The sequence below is a fragment of the Dysidea avara genome, chromosome 3 (assembly GCF_963678975.1).
Source record: "Dysidea avara chromosome 3, odDysAvar1.4, whole genome shotgun sequence".
Lineage (NCBI taxonomy): Eukaryota > Metazoa > Porifera > Demospongiae > Dictyoceratida > Dysideidae > Dysidea > Dysidea avara.
Window position 1 is genome coordinate 22,534,755 of NC_089274.1, and position 21,260 is coordinate 22,556,014.

General features: G+C 41.0%; 1 protein-coding gene across 1 annotated transcript in view; it reads right to left on the minus strand.

Annotated features, from left to right (window-relative positions):
- Positions 1-21,260, minus strand: part of LOC136250279 (TGF-beta-activated kinase 1 and MAP3K7-binding protein 1-like) — a 24,291-nt gene continuing 3,031 nt past the window's right edge. The window contains exons 2-3 of the mRNA XM_066042463.1: positions 15,547-15,914; positions 1-485 (exon numbers count right to left, since the gene is read on the minus strand). Coding sequence (XP_065898535.1) covers positions 134-485; positions 15,547-15,914 — 720 coding nt within the window. The 3' untranslated portion in view covers positions 1-133. The remainder of the gene's footprint in view (positions 486-15,546; positions 15,915-21,260) is intronic.

Consider the following 21,260-nt stretch of genomic DNA (forward strand, 5'->3'; position numbering starts at 1 on the left):
TTAGTTTCTGATTTCAAATCTTGGTAATCAAAAATACACAAGTATGATGTGTTGGTACTAAGATCATACCTTTTTTATAGTAACTATCATGGTATTAATAAAGGATGTTAAAAATTTAAAGATACATATATTTTCAGTGAAACTTGTAAATTAACAAGGTCATGTCATCTCTTTTCCGATTGGCTATTGCGATTTCAGAATGAGGATCTTGACAAGCTGATTTCTGAAACAAGTCATGCTGAATGTGACGAATTTTTTTCAGAATTTCCATGGCTGTACTATTGTTGTTAAATCCATTCCTTTCTACATGCTGATCAATTATACCAACCAATATGTCATTTCCAGTATTACTAGATAATCCTGCTACTGCTTCTACTGTCTTGTATACTCCATCAGACATCAGGATGAGGTATTTGAAGAATGGATCACCAACTGGAACTGACATGACATGAGGTACTGCAAGTCCTGGTTCACAAGTAGCATGGCTATGATATAAGATTAAAAGAAGAAAATATTATTATTATTTATATCACAAACAGTAATACACCCACACAACACTACTACCATATGAACATCATTTATACAAGTAGAATTTTAAGTTGGATTAGGCCTGGATCAAAGGATAAAAAAAGTAGTGAAACAAGGGAATAGCTAAAAAGTAGTGAAACAAGAGAGGTTACCTACCGTATAGCTCCAAATTTTCGTGGTCTTAAATTTTCGTGGTCTTAAATTTTCGTGAGCGATGGAATATAATTTGACAAATATAAAATTTCGTGATAAAATTTTCGTGAATGCAGCAACATTTCGTGAACGAATAATTCTTGTGGGTGCTACTCAAAGGTTGCTGGTAAGATTCTGTGAGGGAGTTATCAGCAATTGTGCTATGAATATGATTTAAGTAACCATTATACAGACAGCTGGCTGCTATGCCATAGCTACATGCGTGTAGGTCACGAATCACCACGGGACGATCACGACACCAGAATCCATTTCAGTGCCATTTTCAATAAGTGTGTGAGATACTGAACATATCAATCAGTGCTATAGCTATACGAGGATGGATGATGCTAGCCTTGCAGTGGTAACATACGAGTATAATTCGAAAATTCGAGGTTACCATGTATATCAAGAAGTATGGACACCTTTTCTTGGTGAAACTCTGCCATGCTCGCCAGAAGATGGAAACTCACACGACCCATTCTGTGTGAAAGTAACCAAAAGAGATGTTGGAACTGTTGGACATCTGCCAATAACAATAAGCTCTTCATGCTCAGTGTTTTTGCAGATGGGAGGAGCAATCTCTTGTAGAGTTACTGGAAGCAGATGCTATTCTCGAGATTTAAACCAAGGTGGGTTGGAGATACCGTGTGTATTGGTGTTTCAGGGTAGCAACTGTCTTGTCTCTAAAGCAAAGAAAATGTTGCAGCTATGTGAGCAAAAACCAAATAATATAAAAGCTACTACTGCACAAGACACACCAAAGGAAGCCTTAAAAGATGGGGAAGATCTCCCAGGAAATCCAGCCAAAAAAATTAAAGTTGAAGAGGAGGAAAGTACATCGAGATGTGACCATAATAATGAAGATGTTTGGCTGCATCACAAAATCCGACTGTCTTTAGAAGATAGAAATGCCGTGTCCAATGGACGACAGTTAAACGACAAGCACATAAGTTTTGCTCAGATTATTTTGAAGGAGAAATTTCCAGACATTACAGGCTTACAGTTAACATTGCTACAAACTAAATTCAAACTTGACATTCGTACACCATTGGTTCAAATTCTGCATGTCCATGGTAATCACTGGATAACATTTTCTAATCTACAGTGTGAGGCTGGGAAGATTTTAATTTATGATTCCATATTCAACACAGTTGATTCTCAAGTAAGGCAGCTGGTTGAAAATATTTGTGGTTCAGATATCAATACCAGCATCCATGGTAAAATGCCAAAGCAAGCTGGGACCACAGATTGTGGTGCCTTTGCTATTGCTACTGCTACCTCACTTCTACATGGAATAAATCCTAGTGAATACACACAATCACTGATACGATCTCATTTAATCCAGTGTTTTGAAAATCTTGATTTAACACCATTTCCTTAAGTTAAATATGTACTACAAATAATATTAATTATTGTACTATTACTGTTGTAACCATACATTTATGTGATGTTTTAATAATATACAAAGCTACTTGTTAAGAATGTCTAAAATTCCAACATGCCTAAAGCCATTGACAACAATCTCAGGTCTAGACTTGAGGTAATCGTACAACTCAATCATCCATCTTGCTCCTACAGGTTTCACAATGCTTAACCTGAGATCCACAGGTTGTAGTCGTCTGCTCAAAGGGCCACTTCCGAGCTGCTCAGTTATTTTGGCAGCATACCATTCATTAAACTTTGCACGAAGGAAGTCCTTAGCTGGTTTATTAACGCTGACATCTAGAGGCTGCAACGTATCCGTACAGTTGGGTGGCACAATTACATAAAAGATGTTATTGGCTTTTAGTAATGACAGCACCCTATCGGTAACTTGACCACTGAATTCATCGAAGATAACCAATGAAGGGTAGGTTGGTGGGAGTTTCAAAGTTGTCTTCTTTTCTTGTAAATAAGGAAAAATGATTTTGCTGATATATTCCACCATTGTATCCTCGTTGCACCAGTGGTTGTGTGTTGCTGTGATGTGCCATTTCGGTGGAAATGAGACAGAAGGAAGGCACTTCGTTGTTGTTCCTTTGTAAACAAGTTGAACAGGAAGAAAATCTCCTGTTAAACTCCCAGCAAAAACTGCAGTTATCTGCCTCTTATCGTTAATGCCAGCAATCTCTACCCTTTTTGATCCCTCCTTCTCCATCGTCCATTCTGACACTGGGATGTATTTAATCCCTGTCCGGTCCCAGTTTATTATTAGATCATAAGGTATCTCTGCCATTTCCACAACTGCCTTGATGTCAAGCAGGAACTGGTATCTTACTTCTTCAAAATTCTTCACAACCAACTTGGACTTTGTTGTTGCCTTCCGCTTAACAAAGTTCATTTTCCCCAAGAAATAATTTGCTCAACTTTTCTTCAAGGCGATGTGACCACCATTGCATTCTAATGACATCGGCTCTCGATGCTGCACTATTCCAGTTCCTGCAGCTATTACAATGGAGGTGTTGACAACCCCTCCAGCTTCTCTTATGGTCCAGATATATAAACGTAAATCCTTGCTTAGCTTGTCACTTAACATTGCTGGCCTACCCCTCTTCTTTTTTCAAGTTCGTCAATGGAAATTATCTCGTTAGTTTCTTTTCTGTGCGATTCAGTAGTTCTGATGATCTCCTTTTTCCAGTCATTTACTGTACTCCACTTTAACTCTGGATGCTTTGTGGCAAAATGCTTGATAGCTGTCGCTGTGCCGTGTTGGACGGCATAATTACCAATGGCAGCTCTCTCTTTGTCAGTATAAAAGGCATAACTCCCTCGCTTTCCAATGCCTGATGGATGGCAGCGAGAATCATCACTAACAAACTTTTGCACCGCGTTATTTGCTGCCTGAATTGTAGACGATGGCACAAGCTTCGACAGTGGTCCATCCGGACTGGGCAGGACTGCGGCCACAGCATTGGAATACGAGGTGGCAGATGAATTTGAAGACTTTGGCTTAAAATACTTGTAAAGAGACATCACTTCCGTTTGAACACTGACTCTCTAATAGCTATTGTAAAAATTAAAATTTCGTGAATAATATTTTCGTGATCACATGCAAATTCACGAAAATCACGAAAATTTGAGACCACGAAAATTTGGAGCTATACGGTATACCTGCAGATATACTAATGGATATTTAATTCCTATACTGCAGTCTATAACCATAGGAATGTGTATTTTACGCCAGCTGAACATAGTGAATTAGGTTGAAAATAGCCTCCTTTCGGTTTTGATGGATATGCATGTGCTATCACGTACGTAATTGGCAACTGGTATAAAAGGCATGATGTGTGAAGATCATCAATTCCAAGCTGCGTTTTCTTGTAGACAGGCTACTTCTATGAGGCAACAGAGTAGAAGCTAGATGCACTAATCAGAACGGTCTCAACCATTGCACACCAGCAGAAAGACACCCAGAGAGACCTGGATGAGAAGTTTAAGAAGCTCAAGGAGGATGTGGTGGCCTCCCAAGAGGACACAAAGGAGTGAGCTCTTAAATGGGCGAAGCAAGACCGCCCACTGGAGAAGCAGTACCTGTTTAATGCTGAAGTCGGGGACAGAATTGAGTCGATGGTGAAGAAGATCAAGAAGATCAGCACCCCAACAGAGAAAGATGCCAAAGTGGCCCAGGAGGCTCTCAACGAGCTTCATGAAGGTATCGAGACACTGGCTGAGTAACAGAAGCATATCTGCATAGCAGATCAATTTAAGAATAGCTGGAGGGCAGTAGCAGCTTACAGGGCTGGGGGGGCCAGGGGACAGCGAAGAGGACACTAAAAAGATCAAGCCAGCTGATAAAGACGTGGATCATGAAGTAACACGTGATGAGAGAGACCCTACCAGAGAGGCAGAAGAAGTCCCAACCTCTGCAGCCACCACCTAGCTACCAGCATTATGGTCCACAGTGGCTCCAGCCAGGGCCACCACCACCAGCGCCGCCGCCACCACTAACGTTTCAACCATCCCCTTCAAGGCAGCAGTTTGTGAGCAATAGGCTACCTGGCCCATGTTTCAACTGTTACCAGTTCGGCCACTATAGGACAAATTGCCCTAGGTTGGGAAGGCCACAGTATCCTTTGATCAATGATGCATGTGTCAATACTGTTGTATGTGGTAATCCTATGTGTAAGGGCAGTACCATTTCATCACATTTGGTGAATGATACTAATGTATGTGTTGATGCTATGTGTAAGGGTACTATTTTCTTGTCACATAATGACAGAATTGTTGGGTATGTTAATGTTGATAAGTCTCTCAGTATGATGGCATGCCAGGGTGTTAGTGTTGATAAGTCTCAAAGTAATAAGGACTGCCAGGTTACTTATGAGGCTTCTAGTGTTGACAACCCCACCAAAAGGAATAATTCTTCCTATCACTGCACAGAGGGCCAGGGTAGTGTTGATGAGTCACAGTGTGACACTGCATGCAGTCAGGTTGTTTTAGTATCCCTAGTGTGCATGAATCAGTTGATCGTACAGTAAGAGGCAATTCTAATACACTTTCTCCTACATCAGGTGATGCTATAGGGAGAGCAGGGGATAACAGGGCTGCTAGGTATAAGAAAGTATCAGGCCATGGTGACCAGGGGAAAACAAAAATTTACAGGGAGATACCCAATAAACCCATCAGGGACACAGTAGTAATTCAAGGGGTAACCATGAGGAACAGGTAACCCAACTCGGAGACCAGAGCCATTCAGACATAGGGCCTAATTGCCAACCGATAACAGTGTTTTGGGGGGTAGAGCAAGGGGAGTCCCAACAGCAAGTAGGCGATGTCCAGGGTAGGCCTAGAAAGTGCCTGAATTTTTGGGAGGAAACATTGGACCCAGCACCATGGATCAGCAGCTGTATCTCAGAGGGGTACAAGCTTCCCCTTCAGGCAATACCTAATATAGTAGGCCTAACCAGCAATCTGCATTGGACAACAAAGAGCTATACAGGAGCTAGTTGCATAGCAAGGGTTTTTGAGTCCCCACGTAGTTGAAGTCCTCTGTTTGTAGTAACGAATAGCACTGGGAAATTACAGCTGGTACTGAACTTGCAATACTTGAATCAGTTCCTTTGGTTGGACACATTTAAATAAGAGGACATGAGGACGACAATGCTAATGTTCCAGAAAAATGATTATGTGTTTTCCTTTGATCTCAAAAGTGGCTACCACCACATAAATATATATATATATATATAGCCTCAAAGGCATTATCTGGGTTTCAGCTGGGAAATACACGGAATAACTCAGTATTATGTATTTGCAGTGTTACCATTTGGCCTAGCATCAGCTTGTTATGCTTTTACACCATCCCAACAGACCTCATGGCTTGGATTTGATCTGGACCTGGAGTAAGGGGTAATATCTGTCCCGGAGGGAAAGATTGCTGCCCTGAAGTCACAGTTGGGCCAAGTGGTGTCAGCAAACCATGTGAAGGCCTGTCAGTTGGCTAGTATTATAGGCAAGATAATTGCTATGTTCCTGGCAGTAGGCCCTGTCAGTTGACTGATGACGCAGGAGCATGTACTTCTTATTGAACAACCGGCAATACTGGTGTAATAGGATTAATTATGTTATTGATGTATGCGTAATCTTGTATCTGGTGATCCACACGTGACCTCCTTCTGTCGTCCATGTGCTTGAGTTGTAAGTGTGATCTTTTGTTGTAGTGGTTGAAACCCGGGACAATGGCAACAGGAACTATGATCTGTTTACCAGAGCCTTTGGAAGATGGAAACGCTAAGTCATGGTTCAGGTGATTCAATGTGTGCGCCGCAGCCAATGAGTGGGACACGGCCAAGAAACTAGTGAGACTGCCTACGTTACTCAGGGGACATGCTTGGGCCATTTACGAGTCTTTGGGAGAGGCTGACAACGCATCGTATGAAGCTCTCAAGAAGGCCATAATCAGCAGACTCAATCCTGACACTGATGAAGATCGTCTCACAGCCCGCGAGCAGCTAACACACAGACGTCTTCGAGAAGGAATCGAAAGCCTAGATGAACTTGCTTGAGATATAGAAACGCTGTTAGATCGATCATCCCCTGGACTTCCTGCAGAGATCCGTGACTCAGAGCTGAGATTCCATTTAATGAGCGTCCTACCTGAGAAAGTCGCTCTTCAGTTGAAGTTGTTACCCAAGGGAACATATGCACAGACAATTGCTAAGGCTAGAGAAGTCATCCTGATATATCAGAGGGCAGACACAAACACAACTCACCCTGTAAGCCATGTGAAAGAAGCTGAAGAGTCAAGCCAACTAGACAAAATGGAGGAAACCCTGAAAGTGATGACAGAGCAGTTGGCAGCATTAAGTGTCAACAAGGCAAGCCCCTGCACCAAACGTTGTTTTAAGTGTGGAAAGGTGGGCCACATAGCCAACAACTGTCGTTCAAGGAGTGAGCTGATCTGCTATAATTGTGGAAAAAGGGGACATAGCTATCAGAATTGTTGGAGTCAGGGAAATGGCAGGGGGGGTGTCCTGAACCATCGAGCAGGGGGCACTACCTAGATTTACATAATGCTCAACCCGTTGTACACGTTCCTGCACTTGCACACAACAATTACACTGTTTTTACACATGGACACTTGAACAGAAACCCACTTACTATACTGTTAGATTCAGGAGCATCATGCTCAGTCCTCAGCAAAGATCACTTGTCACCACCAAACATCAAGCCAATTTCCCGCACCAAATTAGTGAATGCTGATGGGAGGAACATCACACCCTGTGGCATAACTAATGTAACTGTAACTCTGGGACCATTTTATACTGAACATTCCTTCATTGTTGTTGATCACCTGTCTGTACCAGCCATACTGGGATGTGATTTTCTGAGAGAACATGGATTTGTGCTCAACTTCAAATCCAGTACATTCCACAGAGCAGATTCTCCACATCATGCACTGCCATTAGAACTGACAGAGCTGAAATCATGTGGTGCAGTTACCATTGATGATGACTGTCCCCAGGCCATTCCTGTAAAGTGCGCTGATAAGAATTGTATTCAGTTTGAGATGCCTACAGATGTTCACCCTGAACTGGAAGCAGTCATACAAGAATTTAAGGAGCTATTCTCCAAACAGCTGGGACAAACAATGTGACAAGGCATGTCATAGATACTGGAGAGGCAACACCAATCAAAGTTCCACCTCGACAGATCCCCTTTCACTATACAGAATGGGTACACGCCCAGCTAGAAGACATGGCCAAGGAAGGCATTATTCGCCCGAGCACAAGCCCATGGTGTGCCCCAGCTGTATATGTGCCTAAGAGCTCTGGGGAGGTAAGAATATGTGTGGATTTTGTAAAACTCAACCAGGTGACTAAGAAGGACTCCTATCCAGTGCCACGACCAGAGGGCCCTCAACAACGACTGGCCGGGAAGAAAGTGTTCTCCAAATTGGACCTGCGGAGTGCCTACTAGCAATTCCCAGTGGACAAACAATCAATTGAGAAGACAGCCTTTTGTCCTGGACCAGGCTATGGTCTCTGGGAGTTCACTGTTATGCCATATGGGCTGACTGGGGCCACACAGACATGTCAGAGAGCCTTGGATCACACTCTAAAAACATGTAAGGATTGTGTTGACAATTATGTTGACGACCTCATAGTGTTTTCAGATGACATGACTTCACACATCAGTGATCTTTGCCGAGTGTTGCAGAAATTGAAGGCAACAGGTTTCACACTCCGTGGATCAAAGTGTTTTTTTTGGCAATGCAAAAGCTATACATTTGGGTTTTGAGTACTCTTCTGCAGGTGTGACACCCTCCCCAGAGAAGACAAAGGTTATACGAGATTGGCCAACACCTTCCTGCAGCAAGGATGTGAGATCTTTTCTTGGCCTGGTGAATTTTTTCAGGAGATTCATTCCCCACTTTGCTGATGTAGCTCACCCATTGACCTCCTTGACCTCCTTGACAAGCAAGACTACCCAGTTTGTTTGGGAATCTGAGCAACAGGCTGCATTAGTAGCCTTGAAGCAAGCCTTACTGACACAGCCATTGCTAGACTACCCAAAAAGAGATGACCAGTTTGTGCTAGCCACAGATGCTTCTGAGATTGGCCTAGGAGCAATCTTGTCCACTCAATGAGGCACTGTTGTTGAGTATGCCAGCCGCACCCTCAACAAGGCTGAAGGGAATTACTCAACAACCGAGAAAGAATGCTTGGCCATTGTTTGGGCTGTCCACAAATTTCGTCATTATCTAATTGGAGCACATTTTTTTACTGGAGACTGATCACAAACCTCTTGAATGGCTGGAAACCACTAAGAAGGCAAGCAAATCACGCTCTCAGCGGTTGAAACGATGGTCACTAGAGTTGCGTGCCTTTCAATTTTCTATAGTACACCGACCTGGTGCAGACAACCCACATGCAGATGCACTGTCAAGGCATCCCCTACAAGTTGTGACTGTAGAAAGCTCTTTAGACCATTTTGCCATTTCCCAGGCCCAGAGATCAGATCCGGGTTTGTCCCAATTAATCAGCCAACTGGAGGCCAACCAACCACCACAAGTTTCTGGCAACTGGAGAAAGTTCCCTCTTCGTCAGTACCTTCAATTGTGGCAACAATTGTTTCTCCAAGATTCAGTCCTCTACCGCAAGATGAGACATCACTCAGCTGCAGAGGAAAAGTTGTTTATTGTGGCTCCTGCCACTCTCCACAAGAAATTCCTTCACATGGCTCACGATGCTGCTGGCCATCAAGGAACTGACAAGACCCTAGCCAGACTATTAGACTTCACTTATTGGGTTGGAATTGTCAAAGATGCAAGCCACTATTAATATATTGCACCAACTGTATAACTTGTCAGATGGTGAAGGCCCCAGCAAGACCACCAGCTCCCCTACAACCGATTGTGACCAGCAGACCCTGGGAATTGGTAGCGGTGGATATCCTCAAAGTCCCCATGTCAAGTAGAGGGAATCAGTATTTGCTTGTGGCACAAGATTATTTCTCCAAGTGGCCCTTTGCAATTGCACTACCTGATCAAAAAGCAGCTACCATTGTAACAGCACTTCGAGATCAAGTTTTCACCATGGTTGGACCTCCTCAAAGATTACACTCGGACCAGGGAAGAAACTTTAAGAGCCACACCCTGTCTGAGTTATGCAAGGCATTTGGGGTAGAGAAATCCCGTACAACACCCTACCATCCGATGGGAGATGGACTAGTTGAGAGGATGAATCGCTCCTTGCTTAACTTATTGAGAACACTGATGGAGAGGCAACTCAACTGGGAAGACCATTTGCAGCTTCTTCTCTTTGCATACCGAACCTCTCAGCATTCAACAACAAGACCGTCACCTTATGAAGTGTTATTTGGACGAAATCCTCCCCTGCTCCAGTTACCCTTACCACCCACCTCAGTATTCCCTGATCCAGGTGATTACAGCTGTCACCTTCAGCGGAAGCTCATGGAGATGTGGGAAATGGTTGAGGCCGATACAACCAAATCTGCAGAGGCACAGCAGAGCAACTACGCTGGACAGAAGAAAGTGACATTCGCTGTAGGACAAAGAGTGTTCCTAGATAATCCAACAAGAGGAAAGCTGGATCCCCACTGGACTGGTCCATGGAACATCATCAGTATCAAAGGACCTCTCACATTAGAATTACAGATGGGATCCACAAAGCGCATAGTACATGTGAACCGAGTAAGACCAATGTTAACTGGTGAAGCTGACAATTCCTCCCCTTGTGAGAACTGGTCACCTCCTTTATTTACACACTATGAGAATCCAGTCCCGACCCAAGACAATCAGACCACTCATAATACTGAGCCAGTTTCACATTCTCAAGACAATGGAAATTCACTCCAAACCCATCGCATAGTGACTAGAAGTGGACGAGTTATTAGACCTCCAGACTATTATGGAGTATCAGGAAACTTTTAACATTGTTGCACACATACTCAAATTGTAAGTACTGCTCATACTTTAGTTTGAAGGGGGAGGTGTATAATAGGATTAATTATGTTATTGATGTATGCGTAATCTTGTATCTGGTGATCCACACGTGACCTCCCTCTGTCGTCCATGTGCTTGAGTTGTAAGTGTGATCTTTTGTTGTACTTGTTCTTGAGTTATTACACTGGTGTCAGGCTCTCACTCTAAGCACAGAAGCATTAGTGGAATTGCACTTTTGGTTGGAACAAATTGATGGTATCAATGGCTGCACAGTCCCTCAGCATTGAGAGTGGTTTACTCCAACGTGAGTGATACAGGCTATGGGGGGGGGTTCTCAGTGGAACATGGGTGCTATGTTGCTCATGGCGCATGGTCAGCAGATGAGAGAGCAAGAAGCTCTACATGAAAGGAAGTAAGAGCTGTGTGGATGGTACTGGAATCTGTAATACCCATTGCAAGCTTCAAAATGAAAGGATATGATGGTTTTTGGATTATCAGAATGTTGTTAGAATACTGGATGTAGGGAGTAAGAACCCACCCTTACAAGAAGAAGCCCTTGCAATTTTTGCCCCTGCATCACGGAACCTGATTCGCATTGACCCAAGAGGGGATCCCACGTACACAGAACCAGCAAACTGATTACTTAAGTTGTGTCCAGGATAGGGACAACTGGGCTCTGCAGCTTTGATATTTCAGGAGATTAATCAGGCGTGGGGGCCACATACGATAGATAGATTTGCAGACCACTAGAATACAAAGTTTCCACAATTCAACTCCAGGTATTGGTGTCCTAGTAGAGAAGCAGAAGATGTTTTTACTTCTGACTGGGGGTAAGACATTAACTGGGTCTGCCCTCTCCATACCTTGTCCCAAGGGTGATTTGCCATGCACAGTACGCAGGCCAAAGGAACCTTGATTGTGCCATACTGGTTATCAGCCCCATTTTGGCCTATGATTTATCCAGATGGGAGCAATGTAGATAAGTTTGTTAGGACCTGTAGAGTGATTAGCAAAGGACAATGGCCAATCATGCCTGGAAAATCAGATTATACTTTCCCAGTGTGTGATCTATTAGTGGTTCAATTTGATTTTGTCACAAGCTAACTAAGTGTATAAGTAGGTATTAGCTATGGCTAATTCCAGAATGTTTTTGTTGTGGTTAACTGGTATGTTAATAATGGAATGTTTTGTTGCGGCTAAGTGTGTACTAGGATTAAGTGAACAGCCTGGAATGTTTTTATTGTGGTTAAGTGTGCACTATATAGGAATAAGTGACTAGTCTAATAGTACTGGGAGATTGATATTGTGACTAAGAGTGTACTAGGATTAAGTGAAGTCTGTTAGTACTGGAATGTTTTCATAGTGGCTAAGTGTGTACTAGGCTTAAGTGACCAGTCTGTTAGCACTGGAATGTGCTTTTTGTCAATTATGAAGGGCAATGATAATAGAATGCAACTCGATTCACAGACATGTTGGTATCTCACGTATGTAGCTTGTACTCTTTTTCTTTTTGTAGACATGTTTGTTACAGAAATGTGGACCACTTTGGAGGGCTTAGAGGATCCTGAGCTTAAAAGGCTAGCTGCATATCTACTAGCAACAGTGTTGCGATGCAAAGCTACTTCAACAACTAAGAAGTATGCTGGTACATACCATAGTTGGAGAGAATGGGCGTCAAAACATAAATTACCAGTTTTCTCTGCCAACAAGGGCATGTAGCATTGTAATTGCGGTATCTGGCCGAGACCAAGTGCTCAAAATCAGTAGTAGAAGAAGTGGTTTATACGCTGGCATGGGCAGTGGCATACTTAATAGCAGGAGTTCCATCCCCTACAGATTCCCCATTAGTCCATGCAACCCTAGGGGGCCTTATTAGCTTAAGAGAGAGTTGGCCAAGCCGGTGATAAAGAAGTCACCATTCACAGCACAGATGCTGGATGCCATAGCGCAAGATGCTAAGAAGAATACACTAGCTAGCTTAAGGCTTGGTGCAGCTTGTCTCCTGTCCTTTGTAGGTTTTCTCAGATTCAATGAACTAGCCAATATCAGTGTTTGTGACCTCACGATTGGGGATGAGTTCTTGACCTTGAGAATCCCATGAAACAAGACGGACCAGTTGAGACGGGGAGATGAGGTTCTAATAGCAAGGTCTAGTTTAGATACTTACCCAGTAGCCATGCTGGAGGCTTATATGCAGAAGGGAGACATTCAATCTGGCAGCAGCTGGAAACTGTTTCGTGCCAGTTAGTGGCAAAGCTTTGAGCTATTGGCGGGTTGTCCCACACTAGAATGGCAGAGCTGTTGAATGAAAAGCTGCAGGAGCTAGGTTTTCCTATGAAAGAGTTTAGCCTCCACAGCCTGAGATCAGGAGGAGTCACAACAGCAGCAAATGCAGGGATGCCGGATAGGCTTTTCATGAGCATGGGCGATGGAAGTCCGAAAATGCAAGACGGTTATATCGAGGACTCCTTGGAACAAAGGCTGTTGGTGGCAAGGAAGTTAGGAATTTAACTGTATCCTGGTTGAATTACGTAGGCTGTATAGATAGATGTATATGCTGGCAGGGGGATTTGGTATGTGTGTAATCTATACGTTATGGTATTTTGGATTTATGTGTATTTGGGATTTATGTGTATTGTGCTATTTGCAGCATCTTGAGTGTGATAATTGGCTGTAAGTAATGATATTTACCAGCAGTGTTTTGGGGGTCTACCATAAAAGCAGAAAATTTGACGGGAGCAATACTTGGCGAATTGAACAACTTGTCTATATGATGTTTTTTTTAAATTTGATGGTCCCTCTTGCTCACAGGGGCCCACACTAATCATGCACAGACTGTATTAAAAATTTCAAATGACTCGTTAAAGCCCAAGCAATAGTCATGGCAGCTCAAGTGATAACTTCGAGTATTATAGCTGCATCCAAGGCAGAGACCATGAGTGATGTAGCTACAGTAGCTATCTGGCATGGGATGCATCAGCAGGAGTAGGAGAATGTGCCTCTCGAGTGCAAGTACGCAGCTACAGACCTATAGCACTGCAGGTCTAGAATAGTTATACCGTCACTATTCCAGACCTTCAGTGCTATAGTTAGGATATTGTTTGCGTGCTGGTTGTAATACCTACAATAATGAGTACAAGTACGCAGCTACAGACCTATAAGGGATATTGTGATAGCGGTTGGGTTGGGTGAAGGTTTTAAAATAAGGAAGGAGTAAATGTTCATTAGTATATCTGCAGGTATAGAGATAACCTCTCCTGTTTCACTACCTTTTAGCTATTCCCTTGTTTCACTACTTTTATTCCTTTGATCCCACTGTATGAGCAGAAATTAGACAGGAAATTAATTAAAGTTGGCAAATTTTCACTGAAATTGTCAAATTTAAATCCGGCTAGCTAAAGAGATCGAAAACATGAAGAAGCTTATTCTGAACAAGATCTAGCCAACATTGAAAGATATCCTATTTCTAGCTACTAAGCATGGTCCAACCTGGTCTCACAGCTGCAGCCAGAGATTTTTCGTATGCAGGCCAGAGGCACTCGAGAGGCACATTCTCCTACTCCTGCTGATGCATCCCATGCCAGATAGCTACTGTAGCTACATCACTCATGGTCTCTGCCTTGGATGCAGCTATAATACTCGAAGTTATCACTTGAGCTGCCATGACTATTACATGGGCTTTAACGAGTCATCTGAAATTTTTAATACAGTCTGTGCATGATTAGTGTGGGCCCCTGTGAGCAAGAGGGACCATCAAATTTAAAAAAAAAACATCAAATAGACAAGTTGTTCAATTCGCCAAATATTGCTCCCGTCAAATTTTCTGCTTTTATGGTAGACCCCCAAAACATTGATCATACACAGAAATATTATACGCAACAAAAAATAATACAGTAATGGAAGAATCTTTAAGTATCTAATGTTGAATCAAGCACTAATATTTACAAAATCACTGATATTGATTCTTAAAGTTTGGTCTGCCTACCTTTGCCAGTCAACCAGACCAAAGTTGAAGGGCTACGATTTCCATTTTGGCAACAAAATAAACTCACTCATGGCATGTGCCTTTTGCACCTTGCCTTTACCAGTCACCCCCATCTTCTCATCATCACCTTCTTCAAGTAAGAAAACCCTATCTATGCACTAATTTTGTAGCAACACTTTCCTTACAGGCACATACATAGAATATAGACACATTGTCAGCACTCCTCTCAGGAATTTATTGTGTAGGATAGTTAAACCCACAACCCAGTTGTTGCAAACAGAGAGATCGAGATAAGCAGTCATCCTAATACAATAGTGTCAGGGTAGAACTAGATTGTAAAACTAACTCTTCCTCAGTTCTGTAATTTCAGGTTACGCCCGCAAACAAGCATTACAAAGTATTTTGTAAATAACATGTGTAAGGAACTTTTCATCATACAGTATGGTAGTACTGTATAGTAGGGATCATGGAATTTTGGATTTTCTTGCCCTTCAATATCACCCAAAAAACAGCCTCACTTTTCCTTCAAAACAGTATGGCAGTACTGGTTAAGTATAACCAGAGCCAAAAATGCCTTCAAAGTGATCCCAAACCAGTTTATATGGAATTTTTAAAAATTTCTATTTAACTGGATTTTCTACTATTGTAACTGATACTAAGCATAACTCGGCTATGGTTAACACTATGGACTTGATTTGTTCACTGCTCAACATAACTTTGACCAAAGATGTGTTTTTGTGCTATCAGCGAAAAGACACAAAGTAAGTCCACAAGGCATGCATTGTAAATACAAAAGGCACCTATCTGACTGAAAAAATGACACGTGACAGTGAAAAATCCAGCCTTTAGCCTTAGCTGTTACGCTTGTTTGAGGGTCATCAGTCAGTCAGTAGAAAATGCAAGGTGTAACACTACATGCACTTACAATAAATAACTTGTATTTATGCAGATTCCTTACCAGATCACATCCACATCTTTGTAACCTCCCTTTATTGAGTAGTCTCCAATACTCCTAGTGTTCTCCTGGGTACCCAGTCTACCTGTCCTCTTTAGCTGCTCTGGATCTAATCCAATGGCAGCAAGTCGCTGTATCTCCTGCTCATTTTCAACACCATGATCTTCACTAAGTTGTTTGACATTAAGAGCACCACTACTTGCTTGACATGCCAGAATAGCCCTTGAGTCTCCAAGATTAGCCACATATAACCTCTTCTCTGTTAAGATTGCTACAACAGCAGTACATCCTCCAGAAATGTGTTTTTCTAATTCCTGCAAACGAGCAACTTGAGTTGGAAATGTCATTTGTGCTTGGTAAGACTTCATGCCCTATAAAATACAACATTTATAATAACATCATCATAATAAATCTTCTTGCAAACCTAAAGAATATCTCTATTTGGTTAGAAAATTAGTACTTAAGCACTTATTAAGATCATACAATCCACATTTACCTGCCCACATGATATATTTAACATCAAGAGATGGCAGTCGAATGTGAAATCAATGTACTTTTGCTGTCAAGTACATTTATATGGGTACATAAATATGGTGTGTGCATCATTGTCCCTACTTGAAAAGAAAATTGTTTGCACAATACAGTGTATGTGACCGTCTAGCAAAAACCCGACTTGTTCACACAACTTCCGAATTTCTTTCTTCTTAGCATTATCTGCATTATCCAAGGAATGAAATGGATCACCAAAGTTTCAGCCTTCTGTGGTGAGTAATTTTGGAATTATAGCTCTAGACAGTAAGATAATCGATTTGTACAGCAACTATACTGACTTCAAAGGGAAAGACAATGTGTATAAATTCCATATAGCACTGCTACAGGAATGCATTAATGAGAAACGAAGGTAGTATATCAAAAATATACTCCCTAGGAGGGAGTCCGTTTCTTGTTAATGCATTCCTAATCACTACTAGGAGGGAGCATCAAAAGTATACTCCCTCTGGGAGGGATATGTTTTTGATATACTACCTCCATTTTTCATTAATACATTCCAGGCATTCTCAGAATTATCAGACTGATTTGACTGTATCTCCTCTGCTCTAACTGGATCAACTGTGGGTGATGTGTATGTAAAGCTGAGCCAGAGTTAACTTGTGGACTTGGAGAAGACAGTTTGTTGCTTTACTATGATGACGAGGTTATTACTACACTTAGAGACCTGAGGTGAGTAGTATTGTTTTAGTAAGAACTTTTAGTTTTAGTTATAGTAATTTTTCTTAATTCCTTTTAGTTATTGATTTAGTTATGGTTATATTCTCTGCATTATTTTATAGTTATAGTTTTAGTTAAAAATGGGAAAATCTTTTAGTTATAGTTATAGTAACATTTCTAAAAATGTTTTAGTTTTAGTTATAGTTTTAGTAATCTTTTCCAGTTCTTTTTAGTTTTAGATTTAGTTTTGGTAAAATGTTCTGTTGTATTTTGGTTATAGATTTAGTTTTAGTTATAACACGGATATACTTTTAGTTATAGTTTTAGTTTACTAATACATATTTGTCCTACTAAAAGTACTTTTAGTTTTAGATATAGCTAACTAAACCACCATCAGGTCACAAACTATAGCATATATTGATGTTTGGATGCTGTATACAGCAGTACAGTTTCATTCTGTGCTTCGTTTCACCTATATAGTACATATGTGAACTTATACGTGCAGTAGTCTGAGCAACACAGTGTTGTTTTAGTAAAGAGTTTTAGTTATAGTAATCCTTCTTAATTCATTTTAGTTATAGATTTAGTTATGGTTATATTGTCTCTGTTGTTTTAGTTTTAGTTATAGTTTTAGTTGTGCATAAGAAAATCTTTTGGTTTTAGTTATAGTTTTAGTTATTTTTCTTAATTCTTTTTAGTTTTAGATTTAGTAAATTATTCTGTTGTTTTTTTAGTTATAGATTTAGTTTTAGTTATAATATGGATTTACTGTTAGTTATAGTTTTAGTTAACTAATACACTAATACATATTTGCCTTACTAAAAGTACTTTTAGTTTTAGTAGTAACTAAAACAACACTAGAGGTAAGGTTTCTAAATGACATTTAGAGACCTAGTGTCACATGATGTGGTTATTGTCACTACTTCAAAGTGATGAATGTCAATGATTTAACTAGTGGCTGTACTGTTGAGTTGTTGAGTGATTTGAGCGCCTCCATCAGCCATACCAGCACTATACAAACTCAATTGTAGCTGCACTGATAATGAGCCAGCTCCTCGATGTACATCCATAAACTACCTATTTAATAGTTGGCTAGTTTTCAAGCTCCTCTAGCGTGTCTGTTATTCACTACAGCATGCTATCACAAACCATACACGCTTCAGCCTATCCATGCATGGCAGCAGTTACAATCCTTGTTGACATCAGTGCTCAATATAAGGTGTCTTACTTGGTCTGTCAAAATGACAGACCAACATGCAACATGGTCAGCCACTGGTACGTACGTAATAGTAACCAGTTTATATACACAATGTTTTTTTTTAAATACTTGGTAGGACATAATGTCAGACCATTTTTAATTTGGTCGGTCATTGTGACTTTTGGGTCGGAAAATGACAGATGACAGACTGTTATTTTGAGCTCAGTGATCCCTACTCAAATATAAAATCTCTTCATTGGTGAACATACATACAGCATCAAAGGAAAGAATGGTGCCGGTCAAATTTAACATGTGCCCCGATTATCAATTACTGGAAAGCAATTGCTGACATTTTGCTTCATTTCCATACAGCATTACAAAGTGCAAGAAGCGTCCCTGGAATCAATCCAGCTACTACGGAAATTGTTACAAATAAATGCACGCTCGACTATTAATTAATCGGAAGCAAACAGCTATTCCACTTCTTTTTCAGGCATTTTTTTCGTTAAGCATTACAAACAAACAAAAATATGAGACAGGGCTTCTGCAATCAATCCACTCACTACAGAAATTATGGACAATTCTCGTAACAGCCAGCTTGTACTGAAGCCACCACATGTTACCACAAATCAATAGCTTCCTTCAAGGCAGTGGAGAAAGAAATAGGACACAAAGGAAGCCCATGATGCATGCACTGTAGCTGCTGTGGTTGGTGAAAAGGCACATCTCAGGAGTGACGTCGAAGAGTAAAGAAATCAAGCCTGTAGTGTTGTCCATAGTTGAGTTAAGCTTGACTAAAGGCATCAGTTAATCAGAAGAAAATTCTGTTAAATAGAAAATTCTTAGAATTCCACAGAAACTTGTTGGAAAGGTTTGTGGTCACTTTGAAGGCTTTACACTGTATGTGCTTAACCAATACTGTCAAGCTGTTTTGGAGGTTGTTTCTTGGATGAAAAAACCTAAACCTCCATGATCCCTACTATACAGTACAATGGCAGATCCAGGATGGGGGCATTTGGGGTAAATTCCCCCTCCCCTCACCTGTGGAGCCAGCCATGCTTCTGATTAAAATACTAAACTTTATGTTATAGTAAGACACTCCAAACTAGCATCTTCGAAGTATAAACGTCTGAGGAGGAGGTGTTAAAATGATGCAATGAAAACTGAGGTGGAGTCAAGGTTTTTACTGCATCATTCTAACACAGACTCCGACGATGTTTATACTTTGAAGATGCTAGTTTGGAGTGTCTTACTGTTTTAGAAAATGGTCTACCAGCAATGAAAAAGACATTGTATATGCCTCGCGCTATTGCTAGTGACGGTGTCATGTACAACGCTGCATGGGAAGGCTAATTTACTTTCCTCTCAATGCTTAGTCACTGAAACGGCACTTTTATTGGTGATACATACTGCTATCAATAAGAATTGCATCAGTTTGAGTAAGAGAAATGAAAGTGAAAGTGGAAAAAGACAGCTAGAAAAATTATTGCCGGTATAATGGTGCTGGCTTGTCGTGTGGTTTCAGGCATGTCACGCGGCAACACAGCCCATTTTCTAGGAAAGTGAGACACCCATACCTGCCTTGGCACTCCAGTTAACCCTCCCGCACTGGAATAGGGTGAAGAACATGCTGGTTTGGCTATTGTTTTGTTGACAACAAATCAAGCCATGATTTCAGTGGTTAACAATAAATTCTTGGTGTGGGTAACTAACTAATGTGGTTAGCCACGAGTCCCTTAGTACTAAGAGACTTGTGGTGGAGTCTCTTCGTGAATAAGAAACTTCTATTCTAGCTTTTATTACAAATTCACCTGAAACCAAATCAAACTAGTCGTTAACTGTGAAATTGTCACCTAGCACCTTCGTGCATACTAAGCACCTCTAAAAATAATTATCATGTTGTTGTTGTTTAAGACATTCAGAGCCTTTTAAACAGCTTTTAAGACTTCATAACCCATCTTGCAAAGGCCAAAATGGCAAAAATCAACAGTGAGACACTAAAGAGGTGATTATTTGCTGACTCAAAAATGCAGCAACTAACAGGCTCTCCCCAATCACCTACAACTTAGCCTATTTGTACCCCTCCCCTTGCCAGCTCTTGGATCCACTCCTGTAGTACTACTGAACTGTATGATAATACTAGTACAGCAAAAGGGTAGCATTCAGCTTATATTACACCATTGCATGCAAAATTAATTCAGTTTTTTTTAAAACACCCAAAGCCTAAATATCAACTTATGGAATTCAAAGGCTTGAAACACTTGCAATTAATTCTATGAAACCTTAAACAATATTCAATGTAATTTACTACTGATCATTTCCTTCTTGAAGCCTGTTCATAAATTCTCAGAGGAGGGCAGACATGATTTAAGCGCTGCTAAAATATATTATACAAATGGTTCGTTTATAACGTGCTGAAGAACACTAAGCTTACGACAGGAGTTACCACACAATGTTTATTGCTGCTCCATATGGCATACATAGGGCTGAGGTAATCACGATATACATGACATTGTAAATATCGCCATAAACCACAGGGTTTTAAAAAAACCAAACATACCATCTTAAAACTTACACTAAACCCAATTCGATTAACCAGTAAACTCCATTCAACCCCACCATTTGCTAGATTTGTATTGGGTCTATTGAGGCTCACGTGAAATACCAGATGGAACCATGCAATTAAAGTTACATAGCGTGTCCGCCCTCCTCTGATAAACTCTTAAGATAGTGTAAACTTACGCATCTTGAATGATTAAAAAAAATGTATTTAAGAGATGTCTAATTGCTATGGGCTTGATTTTTTCATATTTGGATGTTGCTTAGGTCCAACATATTCCCATAGGGTAGAACCAGTACAAGTCACCATTGTTCTCTGAGCAGTACAACTCACCACATTGTTTTAGGAGCAAGTTCATTCTGTGGAGATGGTGATAAGTAATCCCCTCCCCCCTCCCTCTTACAGTTCCACCAAATCCCAGCCAAACCACTAGCTGGAAGGCTGGCACATCACCTGCAGAATAAACCAGGACAGGTACAGTACCGCTCAAATTCAACGTCATCTCGTGAGAGTACCAGCAATTAAAAACTTGCTAATTAAAAGGCGTGGCAGCTGTTTCGTTCACAAGTATTTATCCCAAACAAAACAGGATGAACACTCATGAGCGAAACAGCTGCCACACCCTTTAATTAGCAAGTTTTTTTTAATTGCTCGCACTCTCACAAGACAACGTTGCATTTGAGCAGTACCGTAGGTTATGAACACCATGAGACTTCTTGACTAAAACATAACTCTGCACAATCCCTGATA